Here is a 19,359-nt window from a genome sequence, read left to right as displayed (position 1 = left end):
ATCACTGGACATCAAAAAGGCATTCGATAATGTTAAAAGAGAAAAAATCAAAGATGTGTTGTTAGACTTGAAGGTTCCTACGCATGTTATTGATAGGGTTCTGTTATGTTTGAAAGAAGACAGGGCAAAAGTTAAATGGCAAAACCAATTTTCTGAAGAGGTTAATAGAGGCAAGGGCATTAAGCAAGGGTGTCCCTTATCCCCCCCATTTTTGTTTAATTTAGTTATGCAGAAAATTTTCAAAGATGTAGTTGAAGTTGTGCCTGAACTTAAGCTGTTGGATATGGGACTTCTAGAACTACCCTTGATATTAGTTTTCGCCGATGATGTGCTTATTATAGCTAGAACTCGACAGGAATTAGAAATGATTGTGAAAGCATTAGAGGCAGAGGCGTCTCGTCGGCGTGTTCAACCAGTTCATTGCACAGGTATTCGATTTGGAAGAAAATAAATAGGAATTGTTTCATCATCCCAGTCTTAGCCATTCAAATTTAACCTAAATGGTATGGATCAAATTTTATATTAACACTGAAACTTGAAAAAAAAATTTTTTTCAAGATTTCAATACATTGCATCTCCGTTGGAACAAAAAATCTGGTGCGTACCACCCATCCCGCTACTATAAAACAGTCGCCTAACCACCCATCGCGAAGCGACCGAGAAGCAAAACAAGCACACCGCACCGTAGTTCAACTTTTTCTGTTGAACAAGCTCTTATTGATTGATGCACCAAGCGGTAAGAAGAAGAATTTTGACATCCAAGCGGTGTGCCGTTTACATCCATCGACCAATCAGCGACGAGGATCTAATCGACGGCACACCGCTTGGATGTCAAAACTTCTTCTTCTTTTCGCTTGGTGCATCAATCAATATATGAACGCCCCAACACACTGCAATAGGTCGGATGTTCGTATACGGCTGGAGGTGTAAATGTGTGAGATCAACCCGTTCTACAGGAGAGTTTGAACAACGTTTGCTATCACATGCTGGGAGTCTCTCGTGCGCATTTTTGTTTGACGCTAAAAATAATTCGCATAGGATTGAGTTTAAACTCATTTAAATCGCACATGACAATGATTCCGCAGAAAACGGATTTCAGCAGAAAATAGTTTAATGGTGTGAATGTCGTCATATTGTTATCCCAAAATCAAAAAGCGCTCCATGATTACAACTAAATTATAGCAGAACTATTTTTGCTAAACCAACATGCCGTTGTGTGAGCCACTCTCACCGTGTTGCGTCAAAAAGCGCGGTAAACTTGCATGCAGCTTGGCGTCGGTGTCTCTCATCGCGTTCAACACACCGGCTTGAACGAGAGAGAAAAAACGAAGAAAAAAGAGAGGCTTTCTCACCGTAATCATTGCATGCTTTCAATGCGCGTGGCTTGCGCACCAACCAACCATGCGTACCTGCTATTGAAGCTGAAAGTGCTTTCATTTGGCGTTTATCGCGTTTATTGCGTTCTGCTGTGTTAAAAATGCAATTTTTATTTTTTTTCCTAGCCGGGCTAGTTTGTATTGATCAACTTACATTTAGTTTTATTCTGCTCCGCGAATGCGCAAAGAAAAAGTCACACTTCAATATTATTTGGCAAGAAATTTAAAGTGCTACACCGTTTTCATTCTACACATCACTTGTTTTCTGATAGAATGCGTTTGGGATACCCCAGTTCCTTAATTTTCAAACAGAACTGTAGTTTTATGATTGCATGTTTCGTTAATCACGTCAGACAGACATTGAAGCACCACAACATGGTGGCCATGCGAAGAATTTGTTGTTTGACGGAAACTTTCTTCCAGTAGTGGGATGGGAAATAAACCCAAACGCAAACAAGTATGTACCATGATAAGCTTAAACGACTGACGTCGGTAATCGAACGGCCACGAATTGGCTTTGGCTCTACAAATCTGCGATTATTCAGAAGAAAAGTACACCACTTTCAGTTTTGGAATGCATGTAATTCTGATCTCTTATACCTGTTCTTCAACATAAGTGTACCAAATTCCAATTTTGAATTTATCCTCAATGTTGAACAGGTCCCCTATTAGACCACGCGTCGCCTCTGTTGCGAAACCTATCGTAGTAACCCATGGTTATGCTAGTTAAGATTCATGTCAAATAAATTTTCACTTCTGTTCCAACCTTAGTACGAGCAAGTCGTTATTATTGCGTACTCTAATAGGTTATGGGCCGTTTTCCAAAACGTTTTTGAAGATTTCTCAAGATTTTTCTATACCGTTTGCCGATCAAGATATTCAAGATGAATTCCGCCACAGCCGGATCCTCAAGCGCTGCAGGTAGTAGCATAGTCACTTCAAGTCTTCCTGGAATCGAACGTCTAACCGGAAGAGACAACTGGGCCACCTGGAAGTTCGCTGTACAGACTTTCCTGGAGCTCGAAGATCTCTGGTGCGTTGTGAAGCCGAAGATGAAGCCCGACGGAACCTACGAAGCCGTGAATGCAGACAAGGATCGCAAGGCAAGAGCGAAGATCATCCTACTCCTTGATCCCATCAATTATGTTCACGTCAAGGAAGCGATGTCGGCGATAGAAGTTTGGTCGAAGCTGGAGCGGGCCTTCGAGGATTCGGGACTGACCAGGCGAGTCGGGCTCCTCCACAAATTGATCAAGACGGACCTTACATCGTGCGAATCTATGGGCGATTACGTGAACCGGATTGTCTCGACTGCTCATCAACTCAACGGGATCGGATTTGCGATTACGGAAGAGTGGATCGGGACGTTGTTGCTGGCTGGCCTGCCCGACGAGTACCGTCCGATGATTATGGCTTTGGAGAACTCGGGCATTCCCATCACTGGAGACATCATAAAAACGAAACTTCTTCAAGAGGTCCAGACGATGGCTTCAAGTGATTCGGCGTTTGCAGCAAAGAAGCGAAGCGGAATTTCCGGTAAGCAAGTGAAGAAGCCGGATCCTCCCAAGGGACCGAAGTGCCGGAAATGTGCAAAGTACGGCCATATAGCGAAGGACTGCCGCAGCCCGAAGAAGGACAACGCGTTCTGTGCCGTGCTATCAACGTTCGGATCGATGCCAGATGAAGACTGGTACTTCGACTCCGGAGCAAGCGTGCATATGACGCGCAACAGCAGTCTACTGGAGAACATCAAACCATCAAGTGGTACCGTGGTAGCAGCAAACGGAGGAAGTATGAAGATCACTGCGACGGGCTCATCTGTACTGCAACCTTCCTGCAACGGCGATGAGATTCCTGTCCATGATGTGCAGCTACTGCCGGATTTGTCTGCGAATCTACTATCGGTCAACCAGATCGTGAAGAAGGGCCACACCGTCATCTTCAACTACGATGGGTGCAAGGTGATTGACCGGGACGGCGATGTGATCGCTACTGGAAGCCATCGGAACGATCTGTTCAAACTCGAGCAACGGAAGCAAGGTAAATCAACCGCTCTAGCATGTTCATCTGCAGGAAGCTTGGAGGTCTGGCACCGCCGGATGGGACACCTGAACGTAAACGGCATGCGCAGCCTGGCCAATGGACTAGTCACTGGTGTCAACATCGTTGGAGGAAGCATGGCTGATTGTAAGGTATGTCCAATGGGCAAACATAGTCGACATCCGTTTTCCAAACAAGGATCTCGCGCGGAGGGAGTACTCGACGTGGTCCATTCTGACATTTGCGGGCCGATGGAGACCAAATCGCTTGGGGGAAGCTGCTATTACATAGTTTTCGTGGACGACAAGTCACGCAGGATGTGGACGTACTTTTTGAGATCGAAGTCGGAAGCTGAGGTCATCAAAACTTTCCAGGATTTCCACGCAATGGCGGAACGACAATCTGGACGAAAGCTGAAGATACTCCGGACAGACAACGGAAGAGAATACGTCAACGCGGGTTTCAAGAATTACTTGAAGAAACATGGAATCGTCCACCAAACAACAAATGCGTATACCCCGGAGCAAAATGGAATGGCGGAGCGTGCCAACAGATCCATCGTGGAGCGTGCTAGGTGCATGTTGCACATGGCCCAACTGCCGAAAGGATTCTGGGCGGAGGCTGTTGCTACTGCCGTGTACCTGCTGAATCGTTCTCCAACCAAAGGTCATGATGTCACCCCGGATGAAGCATGGTCTGGCAAGAAGCCGGATCTGTCCCATGTTCGGATTTTCGGAACTCGTGCCATGGTCTTCGTTCCCAAACAAAAACGCAAGAAGTGGGACGCAAAATCCGAAGAATGCGTTCTGACGGGCTTCGACGAGCAAACCAAAGGGTACAGGCTGTACAACCTGAAGTCGAAGACGATTACCATCAGTCGGGAGGTGAACTTCATCAATGAAGGTGAGATTGTCCCAGTTCAAGCATCAAGTCAGCGTCAAGTCAGACCAGGGAAATCATTCTCATGGAGCATGAAGAGGTGGTATCCCTATCACCAAATGAAGTCCAGGAGGAAATACCAAGCGAGGACGAGGACGAGGAATTCTTCACCGATGTCAACGATGAAACCTCCGATGATAACGACGCGACCCTGAGTGAAGTTGAAGATGCTGACAACACCGTGATCAACTTGACCCCCGTGCTCCCACCGCGACAAAACTCATATCCACCTAGGTCAAAGGTGTCGAGGCGCAGCGGTCGGGAGCACATACTTCCAGGCAAGTACAAAGATTTTGTAGTTCCAACGAAAGGTCTCCCCAGTTCCCTTCCTTCTCAGAAACCAAACACCATTCTCCCGGGACCCAGAAACCAGCGTGAGTCCAACGAGGGTACAACATCCCGAAGCGAGGTTCCTTTTTCACGTGACGAAACTGATGCCACCGGACCCGAGAGCCAGGGTCAGTTCAGCGGGATCGCAAAGTCCACTTCCGAGGCCAGGATTTCAGCAGCGGCTGAAGATCCGTACACCCATCAGGATGCACTGGCGCGTGACGACTCCGAACGGTGGAAGACAGCAATGCGTGATGAATACCAAGCGCTCATGGACAACGACACGTGGACTCTGACAACCCTCCCGGAAGGAAGAAAGGCTATCAAGTGCAAGTGGGTATTCAAGACCAAGCACGACGCTGCCGGGAACATCGACCGCTACAAGGCACGACTAGTCATCAAGGGCTACTCTCAGCGAAAGGGGGTGGACTACGACGAAACCTACTCGCCAGTGGTTCGTCACAGTTCTCTTCGGTACCTTTTTGCGCTTGCTGCCAAACACAACCTTCTCGTCGACCAGATGGACGCGGTCACCGCTTTTCTCCAAGGCGACCTGGACGAGGAAATTTATATGCAGCAACCCCCGTGCTTTGAGCAACCTGGAAAGCGGCCAATGGTGTGCCGTTTGAACGAAGCCCTGTATGGACTGAAGCAGTCGAGCCGTGTATGGAACGCGAAATTAGATGCAGCCCTCAAGAAGCTTGGACTGAAGCCTTCGAGGTACGACCCATGCTTGTACTACAAGTTTAGTGGCGGCAAGATCCTGTTTGTCGCAATCTACGTGGACGACCTGATGCTGTTTTCCAACGACGAAGACATGAAGGACGAAATCAAGGCCAAGCTGAGCAGCATGTTTCGCATGAAGGATCTCGGACCAGCAAAGAGTTGCCTGGGGATCCAAATTACGCGTACGGAGGATGGCATAGCGCTCGATCAAGAAGCCTACATTCAATCGATTTTGACCCGTTTCAAGATGCAAGAATCAAAACCCACATCAACGCCGATGAACACCGCAGTCAAACTGACGAAGGAAATGTCACCGCAAACCGAAGAAGAAGCCGAACAAATGGCTACGGTACCCTATCAGGAAGCGGTAGGGTGCCTTATGTATCTTGCTCAGTGCACCAGACCCGATATCCTGTTCGCCGTCAACCAACTGAGTAGGTACAACACCAATCCCGGACCAAGTCACTGGCAGGCCGTCAAGCACCTAATGCGGTACCTGAGAGGAACGTCAACGATGAAGTTGCAGTACTCAACATCTGGTAACGAGGAGATACGTGGTTTTTCCGACGCTGATTGGGCCGCTGACTCGGATGACCGGAAGTCAACCAGTGGATACATGTTCCTGTTGCAAGGCGGAGCGGTATCATGGAGCTGCAAGAGGCAACCAACCGTTGCATTGTCCACCTGTGAGGCCGAGTATATGGCGTTATCTGCTGCAGTACAAGAGGCTTCATGGTGGCATGGACTGGTGTCGCAGTTTGGTATGAAGCAACCGATAGACCTCTATTGTGACAACCAGAGCACCATATGTATTGCCAAGAACGGCGGTTACACTCCAAGAACGAAGCACATCGACATTCGTCACCACTACATCCGAGACACACTGGATCGAAGGATAATAAACATCAACTATGTTAACACCGAAGACCAAGTAGCTGACGGATTAACAAAACCGCTTCAACGAATCAAGCTGGAGCGAAATCGAGAAGCCATGGGAATTGCATAACTGGCTTAAGGAGGAGTGTTGCGAAACCTATCGTAGTAACCCATGGTTATGCTAGTTAAGATTCATGTCAAATAAATTTTCACTTCTGTTCCAACCTTAGTACGAGCAAGTCGTTATTATTGCGTACTCTAATAGCCTCTGATTAGAGGATTGCTTACCAACAGTTGGCTTGGAAATTAATGAACAAAAAAGCCACGTCATAATTAGAGCTCCAAACAAAATGGGTGATATACCAGATACAATTAGATTAAATAATAAAGTGTACAAAACATACAAAACGCTCAGATATCTTGGTATAACTCTAACTGAAGATTTAAATAGGCCAGCGACAGTAAAACAAAGATGTGTTAATGCTGTTAAAGCATCAAAAATTGTAATTGATTTTTGCAAGCAATTTAAGCCGTCTTGGGAAATAGGTAAACTAATATATAACACAGTAATTTCACCAGCACTATTATATGGTACAAAAGTTTCAACACTGACTAAAAGGAGCAGGAAACAATTGGCAAAATATGAGAAAATGATAGTCAAAAGTATTTGGAACAATTGTAGAAAAGAAAGTGGGGTTAAGCTAAATATAAAGAAAGCGTTAAACGGTAAAACAATAAATCGGAGAATAAGAGTGGGTAGGATAAGTTATTATGGGCACATTAAAAGAAGACCACAAAACCATCCACTAAAAATAGCTTACAGGTTCAAATTAAACAGGAAAAAAGAGGGAAGGCCCAGTTACACCTGGAAAGTTTCATTAAATCAAGATTTAAAAAGATATAAAGGTATAAATAGGGATGAATGGAAGTCGCTAGCTAAAGACAAGCTTAAGTTGAAGCAAAAAGTAGAAGAAATTTACAAACAGGAGGAGAGTGAAATTTCAGATGGGGAAGAGGATGACAATTAAAAGGAAAAGGAAAAATAATAACTAAATGATAAAAAGGAGAAAGTCGGATAGACCGATGAAGGTGAATGAAACAAATATGAAAGAGTTATAAATAATTTAATTATATATTTATTTACACATCTAATTATTTATTTATATACTTATTTATTTATTTATTTGATTATTTATTTAGATAGTTATTTATTTATCTATTCAATTGCTCTTGAAAACTCTATTAAATCAGTTGCGTAGTCACGTGATAACCATCCTGCTTTTTCTTATTAAGTAGTTCTATCAATTGGATGTCATGTGTTGGACTATTTTTATAGGTAAAATAAGTTTTTTGACGAAAAATGCATGTTCTCTTGATAATTGTAACTGTTTGTTTGCAGTATAGGACAAATATTGAAATATTCAGTCGTTATTAGAATAATGTAGGAAATAATTGTTGCAGATGTAAAAGTATTTTAACAGTTATAGGCAAAATTCACTAGAATTCGGTAAGCTGAAAGATAAATGGTAAAATAAATAAAAAAAAACATGAACATGTAAGATGGGAATTGGGTAGGATTGGAAGAACGAGCAGATTATGTAGAAACTTCAAAAGGTTCAAGTGGTTACAAAGGTAAATAATAGCATATTGCAGGATGTTAATAAAAATAAATACACGATTAAGGAACACTGTAGATAATGCTTAGCACTGCAAACTGAGACTTGAAAACAAATCACATTTATAGAAAGAGTGCTAGAAAATTGAATGATGGAGGAGATAAGAAGAGATATTAGGTGTATTCCACAAGTTGAATAAAAGGATCCAATTCTACAAGATGTGCGAAGTGGACATGATGAGTGGTAGACATGATGGTAAGGTAAGATAGTTAACAACAATTCACAAAAATCAATCAATAAGGGGGGACAGGGAGGGTATTAAGCTTATTGCAGATTGGATGAGGGAGTCGTGGTAACCAGGCCCAATTCACGGAGGTAATCGCTCTATGATCAATATTTTTGAATATTGACCATAGTTGATGATGTCTTCCAACATTCTGCGATAAGTTTGACGCACCCTTTTAGTTACAAACCACCAGACGGAAATCTTAATATGTACTGCGAGGTGTTGGATGCTGGGATAGGAACATTTTGTTGGAAGGAGATTCTCAGCCCTTGAAGTGGATTGCGCATTTGTCAAAGTACATATGGGTCCACACTCCCTTTTGGCCCTTCATACAACAAAATTGGGAATATACTGACTGTCCAACATTTTGATCTGGCTATTAAGAGGAACCGTACGACATGGCAAGTCCTGCACTGGTGGTGGCTTTACATCACATCACATCACATCACATCACTAGGATTCTTAAGAGTACAGCTGCAGGGATAATAATTCCAAGAGTTTGAGTGTAGAATTAGCCGAGGTTAAAATACACATACAGTACTGGACAAAATTATAGGCAGTGATGGTGATACGATGTTTAGGTTGACAAATCTCCCTTTGAAATAGCTTTATTCAAATGCAATAATTTTGGTATTATTGTTTATTGATCACAAAATATAATTGCATTGTTTCCAACATGAGGTGAAACTTAACGAAAGAGAACGAATTTAAATCTTGAATTTGGTCGAAAATTGTCTGGCCAAAATTATAGGCACTTAAGACCTTCTTAAGAAAGTTTGATGTTCTATCTCAGACGTTAATAATAAAAATCATCAGGATTCTCAAATATTCTGTTTAGCAGAACTGTTAGTACGGTTTAGAATCGAGATCACTAATTTATGAGTTTATTTTTTGGTATGTTTTATAAAATGTCCATGACAGGTATATCGAGATTCTTGTGATTTCTAGTTTATAAATTTGAAGTTAACAGTAAATGTCCTCCAACCGTGTCTAAATGATTTTAAGTTTGGATAAGTGGGCAACCCATCCAGAATTGGAACTCCTAGGCATTGTAATGGATTAGTTTTGATTGTGTGGCATTAAAATTTATTATTTTGAATAGTGAGGTGAAGCGTTGGCTTGTTCGAAATACCTGTAGCCATCATTACGACCAAAGTTCTAATTGAGATATTACTCGCGAACATTGAAAATAATTCTGACATACCAAATGGCATTCAGTCTACCTTTCTATGAAACGGGCAGTCCAGCTTTTATTGAAGAATTGCAGTCTTACACACTGTTAGTATCCAGTCCCACTTGTCGTTGTAAGTTTTACAGCTACTCAAAAAAGCGGTGTGCAGTTCGATACAGCAAACAAATTACCAACGCCTCGAATGGAGCCAAAAACTTGTCTATTGGAACAAAATACAATGGTATCATGTTGTTTGATTGATTGATTTTATTGCTTTTGAGGAAATTCACTGAAATATGGGGTGTCTGTTAGTTGGCGAGTAGAATAACGCCATATACCACTTAGCATCCAAACACGATTGCAAAGAGGTGGAGTAGTAATAGTGTGTGGGGATATATTTTCTGCACAAGATATTGATCCCCTGATTTTATATAAGGGTATGCTGAATGCCAAACGCTATATCATCACCCTATCTATTGTCTAGGATAAACATTTTGATGAAAACTTTAGTTATAATGGTGATAAATGGTACTTCCAGCAAGACAATGATTCATATAACAAGTTGAAATATCAATTCTTTAGTTTCAAAGCCATGAATTTCCTGTCCCAGCTTAATCGCCAACTAGCCTAGACAACAACCGTATTGAGAACATATGAAGAATATTGATCATCAGTTGTAAAATTATCAAACTAAAAATTGCCAGGTACTCGTTGGAGCTTTCATAGGTATTTGATCAAAATACTTCGTGTCAAACCGTGTCAAAAGAACATTGAAAGCTCGAAAGTAGAACATTGAAAGTGGAAGTATTATAACCTCGATTTTAAGTAGTTACAGAAATAAGATATCACACTGTCTTTAGCAGGTTCACATAGTGCCTATAATTTTGGCCAGGTAGTTTTTGACCAATTTCAATATTTTGATTTTATTTTCTTCATTGATAATCGTTCGAAGTAAGAAACGTTGTATTGTTATTACGTAGTCAATAAACAATAATACAAAAATTATTGCATTTGAATAAAGCTATCTCAAATGGAGATTCATCAACCTAAATATCGTATCATCACCACTGCCTATAATTTTGGCCAGTACTGTAAATAAAAACAAAAAAAAAATCCAAGAATCCCTCCAATGGTTCCTCTATGTGCATTTTTCATAGGTTCCCTCCTGGCATTCCTCCAGACATTTCTTCTGTGATTACTCCAGGAATTTTTCCTGGGATTCATTTCACCAGTATATCTTCTGGGAATCCCTCCATTTCTTCTCCGTATCCACTGGTGCATGCTCCGCGTGTCCGTCGTTTAGTTTTTACCCTCGAGTAGTCGCGTCTTTGTCTACCTGCAGCGGCGCCGCGATCACGCTGTGCGTGCATTTTTTATGGTGCGTGTACTCAGTACACGACGCGACCGCTCCCGGGTTAAGTTCCATTCATTCTGTACAGCCTGTGGCTGGAGACGGTGTCCGCATTTTTTATAACAACCCTTTCCTGGCGGATAAACATTTCCATGAATCCGTAACATAATCAACTAAGGGGCGATTTCTTCACACTGGCTTAAGCGTTAAACCAGGTTTAACTATATGGGTAAGCCTGGCTTACCGGTTAAGCCGAGGTGAAGAAATTGCCCCTAAGTGATTAAACTATTGCAGCTAAGACGATGAAACGAATGGAATGATTGTTTGTGACGAACGTGACTCGATAGCGTGTATATCTCAAATGTAAACATAATCAAGTATAGATATAAGAAAAAAAATCGTTACTGAATTTCAAAATTTAATGTTACAGTCGATGACCTTTTTTCTACAATCTGGGATCAATGCTGCAACACTTCCTCAAGATTTATAAACATTGCAATCATCATTTTATCTGGCTTACCAAACTCTAATCTTCCCGTTGTGTCTCCCATTTCAGCTGTACCAGCTCCAATTGGACCGGTGGACACCGCACACCAAGCTCCGATGGGCGGGGGCCATCGTGCTGATACTAATCTTCCTGCTTCGAGTATTCACCAAACAGGGCTGGTACATTGTGACGTACGCCCTCGGAATCTACCACCTGAATCTGTTTATTGCGTTCCTCACACCGAAGATCGATCCGGCCCTGGATCTGGATGGTATGTTCTCCTACAAAATTCTAGTTTCCTATGAATTGTAATGTTGATTGATATTTCTAGACGACCAAGGTCCCGAATTGCCGACCAAAGCAAACGAAGAATTCCGGCCGTTCATCCGGCGGTTACCGGAGTTCAAGTTCTGGTACGCCATCAGCAAGAGCACGGTCATCGGGATCATCTGCACGTTCTTCGAGGCGTTCAACGTGCCGGTGTTCTGGCCAATTCTGGTCATGTACTTCATCACGCTGTTCTGCATCACCATGAAGCGGCAGATTAGGGTGAGTTTCTGGAAGTTTGCTTGCTCGATCTTTTCTGACCAATTTTCTTACTTCCAGCACATGATCAAGTACCGGTACCTGCCGTTCACCCACAGTAAGCCCCGCTACCAGGCGGTGCCGACGGAAAAGTGACAATTAAAAGCACAAACCTTGCCAGCATCATCCGTTTCTTCGTCGTCGTCGTCATCGTTGTCGGGGGAGGTCGCCGCCAGTCCTGCTGCGTCAGCAGTTCCGGCTGCCATGCCAGCAGCAGCAGCGTCCTCCTCAACCGCGACGGTGGTTCCGATCATTTCGACCGTCTAAAACGTGCGTGTGCAGTGGAAAACAACCCCTTAATCAAAGTAAGCCTCGTTCGGGCTGCTTCCTTCGGAAACAAACGCAGGAAAAAAAGTCAAAGCCTACCCCTCTTTTGATAACACCATCAGGATACGAGGAAGATACGTTTGAGTTTTCATTTTTATTTTCGTTTCGTACGCATGGTTGCTTCGATTATGAGTTGTTTTTCAGTTAGTAGTTGTGACGAAAAGAAAACGGTGATACAATTGGGTGGACCCGCTCGAGGTAATCCACCAAAAGGCATTGATTTGTGCTTACATCGATATAAACATGTAGTAAAACCACGATCCTATTTTTACGAAGAAGTATCAAAATTTAAATATTTCAACTACCAAAAATAAAACATTGAAAACTAGTTTGGCTCCACATCGTGGTCGTCAAACGCGATTGTGTTTGCACGGTTTGAGTGTTCCGAAACACTCCAGCAATAGTGATTGTTTAAGATTTATTATTTCCACCGCAAACTTCTTTATTTTCATAGTTGAGTAATGCTAGGTGAATGTTGATTTAGTTCGTTTTATTATTTCGTATTTAAGAGCAGTTCCAGTATATATTTTCCGCTATCAATTATTAGTAGGTTTAACATCAGACTTTCGGCACAGAGCTGTTCAATAATCTTTCTCTGTACATGTTTCCTTATTACTTCATCGTTTCCTAGCTAGTGAGGTAATTGTTCGCAAGCAAAACAATCTTTGATACAGAATGAAGCTGAGAAAAGTTTATCCCAAGATCTAGAGCTTCTTCTAAAACTACCAATTATCAGTAGTAGATAACTAAAACTTAGATTTCGTTGAAGTTTGCGTTTAGTTTGCAAAACAATTTGCCTTTCTTGTGACAAACTTTGCCGAATATGAAAAAGTTTAGGTTTTACAATCAGCTTTCTACCAAGACAGTTAGCATGGTGCAGAAATAGGAAACTAACAAAAAAAAAACGTAGAAGAAACGCATGAACAAAAGACGGTGACAAAAGTGAACGCAAACCGAAACAAATACCCTGAAAAAGAAATACATTTGAATACAGTTTAACGTAATCTACACATTGAGACATAACATTCTTTAGCCAGAGAACGGAGAGGACAAAGCAAACAAAATATACACAAACACAGGAAGAAAAACCGACCGTGGCAAACAGCGCATTGTAATAAGAAAAATCTTGGATAACCAAATAAATATTACAAAATCTTAGAGGTGCTGGAGTGAGGGGAACGTGGGATTCCACACGGATGACAGTCCTCAAAACCGGGGACTCCCAGAATGATGCTTCGATCGAGGTTACCTTCCCTAATCTGAACTAAATAAATATTTACTGGGAGACATATATGACTATCATGCTGACGTCGAGGACATCTCGGGTGCAACCTAAACAAATTGGTAAGTATGGAAATTCAAAACACAATTTCTTAGGAAAATTGTCAGCTATTCCTGCAGGAGATCTTTAGCAAATCTCCTAAAATTCATTGGAAAAACTTTATAAAAAAATCTCTAAAAACTTGTTTATGAAATTCCCTAACAGTCCATCAAAGTTCTTCTAGTGATTTTTCTATGGGCACTTCCAAGTAGTTCTATACTAATTAGTAACGCAAGAAATAGAATAGATTCTATAACCTGAAGATTTACGTTAAATAATAAACGCAACAATTAAGTAACAATTGCATATATTCCAGGAATTCGGCCATGAAGAGTTTCACTAGTTACGCTAGAAGCATTAAGGGGCTGTTCATAAACCACGTAGACCAAAATTTGGCAATCTCAACGAGTGACGAATGCCGCCCAGAAGTCGAATGAGCCATTTTACGAAGTGACAACGATGTTGTTGATGATATTGATTTTCACGGGTTATTGGACGCTACCTCCTGTCAAAATTCATTCAGAAAATCGGCTCGTAAAATGGAGCCGGTACCCGGCTCATCAGGGAGTGGTACAGGGTGGAAATAACAGCAGAGGAACGAATCCACCGCAGCAAAAAAACGGCAGCACGAAAAGAGTATGATTGCTTAAGCACAGGAAAATATGGACAGGAACGATATGCGGAGGTTTTATGCAACTATCAATGGTGCGCGGCACAAGACTGCGCCAGTGCCCGCCATATGCAATGACCGGGAAGGAAATCTGCTGACAGACAAAACAATGGTGACAGGCAGGTGGAAGGAGTACTTCGAAAACTTGTTGAATGGACCCATAACAGTGGCGATTCCCTAACCTCAAATCTACATGTTCAACGAATGCAAATTCTCAATTTTTCACGATAAATTGGCTTGTTATTTGTATTGTCAAATGGCGATAATAGCCGTTTCCGCCCATTTTCAATTTGATTCTGATCCTGAATTCTCCGCAAATACAACTTTTAGGGTCGTTGAACAGGTAAAAAGTGAGGTTACGAGACTCCACTGACCCATAATGGATGACGGTCAAGCAGTGGAACCTCCAACACTGGAAGATGTTAAGAAGGCCCTTGAGGAGCTGAAAAACAGCAAGGCTGCAAGGATGAGGTCTCGGTCGAACTTCTTAAGCACGGAAGTGAGTAGCTACATCAATCAATCCACCATCGTACTGATCTGGGAGGATGAAGAATTGCCTACCAGCTGGTTGGAAGGCCTCATATGCCCAATTACAGAGAGATTATCCTTTTAAATGCGGCATAAGAGAAACTGTCGCGTGTCCTGTTCAACTGACTGAGACTCTTGAGGAGTCTTTCGGCGGCGAATACCAGGCTGGTTTTCGTGAGGGCCGACCAACAACGGATCAAATGTTTGACCTGCGGATGCAGACTCACCATCCGGTTGATTTTAAAGCAACGTACGATTTAGTGAAAAGAAATGAGCTTTGTCAGATAATGCCAGAAAATGGTTTTCCGGCGAAACTAATTAGGCTGTATTCTGATTTATCGACCTATTCTAATTTATAACTTAATCATTTTATGGCTTTATCGGTTTTTTCTACTCAGAGTGTAAGGGAGTAGAGATCAATTGATCTTGCGATGCAAATAGAACAATACATAGGCAGTCGGGTGCCTGAAACTTGCCAGTCTTGGTAATGGTGGTATGAATTACCAGCCAAGCCGATCTGTTTAAAAGTACAGGTCGTACGGCAGAAGTTTCACTCATTCGATGTATTCGTTCAATACATGGCCTCTATGCCTAATTACACCTTCTATAAATTTTCACACTTGTTCGCAACCTACCGAATACTATATCTATCATTTCATTATACACTTTGATCTCTACTCCCTTATAGTCTGAGTAGAAAAGACCGATAAAGCAATAAAATGGTAAGTTCTAATTAGCCTGATACGCGCAACGATGGGTGGATCAAAATCAAGTACCGTAAACCGGAGTCAAATTGATCTCCGGGTCGAAATTAATCAGACGTTTTTCAGTTAGATCAAGCATACTTTACATAGTTTCCTTTCAAGTATCGTGATGTATGTAGGAATCCTATACTAAACGATCATGTGAGAAAACTATTTGAAACATACTTTATCTAACGGAAAAACGTCTGATTAATTTCGACCCGAAGATCAATTTGACCCCGGTTTACGGTACTCCGATCGCATACGAAAGTGTCTAGCTCGTTTGTGATCTTGGATGCATTGAAGCAGGGTGATGCACGCTAACGCCGCTCAGCACTAAAGTGCATAATTTCCAGACTACACCAAAAATGTGTAACCCTTGCACATTCACAAAATCAGCTCCTGTGTCTGCAAAATTGTTAAATTTGCAAAATTTTTTGTACAGCAATCTAGCTAGGTTTACTAGTGACCTTGGAGAACAAAAAATATATTGACATTTCGCATCTAGACGAGTGTACGAGCTGGTTTTGAGAATGTGTAACTGTAACACATTTTTGTGTGGTTTGGAAATTATGCACTTATGAGTAGGGTTTACACATTCTAGGTGCTGAGTGGTTTTAGCGTGTGCTCTTAAATGTGCTGTTCAACATTGCGCTCGAAGGATCGATTAGGATGTCTGGCGAACAGAGGAATGGCACCATCATCACACGGTCGCACATGCTCCTCGGCTTTGCGTACGATATTGATCTCATCGGCATCGATCGTAGGGCAGTGGAGGAAGCTTATGCTCCTTTGAAGCGAAAGACAGCGAGAAAAGGCTTGACGGTTAACTATACCAAGACGAAGTACATGACAGCGGGTAGAGACAAAGGCTAGTGGTTGATGGTGATGTGTTTGAAGTTGTTGAAGAATTTGTTTACCTTGGAACAGTTGTGACATGTGACAATGACTGTTCCCGTAAAGTGGAAAGGCGTATTGCAGCCGCGAACAGGGCCTTTTACGGATTGCGTTACCAGCTTTGGTCCCGCAACTTGCAAACGCAAACGTTCGCTCTATATAAGACGTTGATACTTCCGGTTGCCCTCAACGGTCACGAGGCGAGGTAGACCGAAAAGCTTTCGGAGATTTTGAGCGGAAAGCGGATAATTCTTAGTGGGAAACAAGAAAATGGAGTGTGGCGTAGACGCATGAATCACGAGCTATACTGCCCTTATTCGCATAACAGTCCCATGTTTGCTGGGTTTCCTATTCACATGGGACTGATGTGCGAATTTGGGCAGTATACCAAGTGTACAAAGATGCGAATATTGTGAAACGTATAAAATATGACAAACTTCAGTGGGCTGGACACGTATTGCGTATGCCGCAAGAAAGAATAGCGAAAACAATATTCAGCAGTAAACCATCAGGTAGAGGTCGGCGACTTCTAGAGAGGCCGTGAACGCGCTGCCTGCACACGGTTGAAGAAGATCTACGATCCCTACACGTTCGGAGAAACTGGAGCAACATCGCTCAAGACCGACGAAGATGCAATTTGGTGATCTACTATACGCTCGGCGATGAAGTAAAGTTACTTTGTAGCCAACAAGGTATAAAGATAGGTAATTCTCTGCCACCAAAGCGAACATTTGTCATTGCGATGTACTTTTTCTGTTGCGTTGCAGTAGAATTGACCATTTTTTATCACTTTGTAAACGCGAGGCAAACAATCATTGAAAAGCAAATAGTCAGTGATTCGTTTGAAATCTTAGTGATGCATCGTGACACCTTAAGCTGACATACCCTTTGATTAATCGCGAATCAAGCCTGTCTCTGAAGAACAAGCTTATGCTGGCTACAAGCAAACCATACTTCCCGAACCCGTCATGCAATTGAATCGATTTTAGAACAAGTTTCTGAGGATGATTTTGAACAGTCTTCTGGTACATAATACGTCTGGCGGAATCAAAACAATTGAAGATTTGAAAAATCTATCACTATAGATAAAGTCTGTACCGTACAGAGTAAGTTACCGTTACTCAGATCAGCAGGTTATCCATGAACTTGTTGTCCAAAATTAGGTTATCAAAGTGGTCGTTGGATAAATGTACGAAATGTTGCAAGGGACCAGTTTATGATCAGTTTTGGTATCTGTCTTGCGACATATCAAACCTTAAATGAACATACAAATCCTGATAATTAGAACATTTTTGGTCATATTGGCATAATTTCGAGATCTTTTGGCCCTCTCTTCTCTTCGTAAAAGGGGCTGATTTTTAACTGCTCCAAATTATGTCTAGTGACAAGTCAAACTTCATGAAATTTAAGTTACGAAACAAAGCCGAAACGTCTTATTGCTTCGGCCACATTTATTGATCTTTATTGGAACCATGCTTCCGACATTTTAAACTTCATGAATGTATTTCTATGTACCGGAGATCGTTTTGAAAATCTTCCTGAGCTTACTTCTGCAAATTCTTCAGATATTTCTGCTGGGTCCGTGCAGAAATTTTTCCTTACAGTATTTGTCGTAACGAAAGATGATTTTGAATTCACATCTTGACGCTACTACAATAGTAACCAGAATGCCCATGTTCGGTTTCCGCCGAGCTCACGCTGCTACTTCGTATCCATCGACTCGGCTAAACTCGGAGCTTCCTTGTCCAAGCCACCCAACTACCGTTCCCGTTCTCGCATCGGGCTCGGATCGATGTGCTGTCTCGCTTCAGACAGATGCAGCAAACCTTCGTCAAGTTTTGCTGTTCTATGCCGTTTCCACGCTGATTCGTCAAGGGATGTCGCAAATATTATGCATGTATCGCTTTTCGATACACACAGAACTAAATTCAACAAAGTGAATTAATATTCTAATCCTACCCACTACAATATTCCTCTCCTCTACTCTTGAACTACCATTTGGATTTGGAATGGATTGAAATTGGATTTGAACTACATGTTGATTGGATTCGGATTGAATTATTGGATCTGGATTGGAATTTCAATAGAATACAGGTTGAAATTTTACAGGAATAGAATTGAAATTGGATTCGATTTGGGTTAGATATGAATTGGATTTGGATTCAATTTGGATCGGATTTGGATCAGGATTGGATTTGGATTGGATTGGAATGGATTTGGATATGATTTCGATTGAATTTGGATTGGATTTTAATTGGATTTGGATTAGATTTGGATTGGATTTGGATTTGAAAAGGATTTGGATTAGATTTGGATTGGAATTGACTTGGGTAGGATTTGGATTGGATATCTATTGAATTTGGATTGGATTTGAATTGTATTTGTATTAGATTGGATCTGGATTGGATTTGAATTGGATCTGCATTAAATTTGGATTAGATTTGGATTGGATTTGACTTGGATTGGATTTGGATTGGATTCGGATTGGATATCTATTGAATTTGGATTGGATTTGAATTGTATTTGGATTGGATATGGATTAGATTTGAATTGGATTTGTATTGGATTTAAATTGGATTTGGATTGGATTTGAATTAGATTTGGATAGGATTTAAATTGGATTTGGATTAGGTTTGGATTGGATTTGTATTGGATTTGAATTACATTTCAATTGGATTTCGATTGAACTTGGATTGGATTTGGATTGGATTGGATTAGAATTGGGTTTGGATTAGATTTGGATTGTATTTGGATTTGATTGGATTTGAATTTGGTTTGGATTGGATTTGGATTAGAATTGGATTTGAACTAGATGTGGATTGGATTTGGATTGTATTGGTTTTGAATTGGATTTGATTTGGGTTTGGATTAGAGTTGGAATTTGGATTGGATTCGGATTGGATATAGATTGAATTTAAATTGGATTTGAATTGTAGTGGGACATAAATTTGATTTGGATTAGATTTGGATTAAAACTGGATTGGATTTGAATTGTATTAGTCTCAGTTAGCTTATTGGATTGTATTGGATTTGGATTTCAATTGGAATCGGATTTAATTTACATTGGCATTCCATTGAAATTAGATTGGA

At 41.5% G+C, this 19,359-nt stretch overlaps 1 protein-coding gene across 1 annotated transcript in view; it reads left to right on the top strand.

Annotated features, from left to right (window-relative positions):
- The window catches only part of LOC109622239 (protein RER1), a 33,031-nt gene extending 19,763 nt beyond the window's left edge, over nt 1–13,268 (top strand). The window contains exons 3-5 of the mRNA XM_020076492.3: nt 11,268–11,469; nt 11,530–11,747; nt 11,805–13,268. Coding sequence (XP_019932051.1) covers nt 11,268–11,469; nt 11,530–11,747; nt 11,805–11,879 — 495 coding nt within the window. The 3' untranslated portion in view covers nt 11,880–13,268. The remainder of the gene's footprint in view (nt 1–11,267; nt 11,470–11,529; nt 11,748–11,804) is intronic.
- The last annotated feature ends 6,091 nt before the right edge of the window (nt 13,269–19,359 follow it).

This window comes from Aedes albopictus, chromosome 3 (genome assembly GCF_035046485.1).
Source record: "Aedes albopictus strain Foshan chromosome 3, AalbF5, whole genome shotgun sequence".
Classification (NCBI taxonomy): Eukaryota; Metazoa; Arthropoda; class Insecta; order Diptera; family Culicidae; genus Aedes; species Aedes albopictus.
This window is presented reverse-complemented; position numbering and strand designations above follow the sequence as displayed.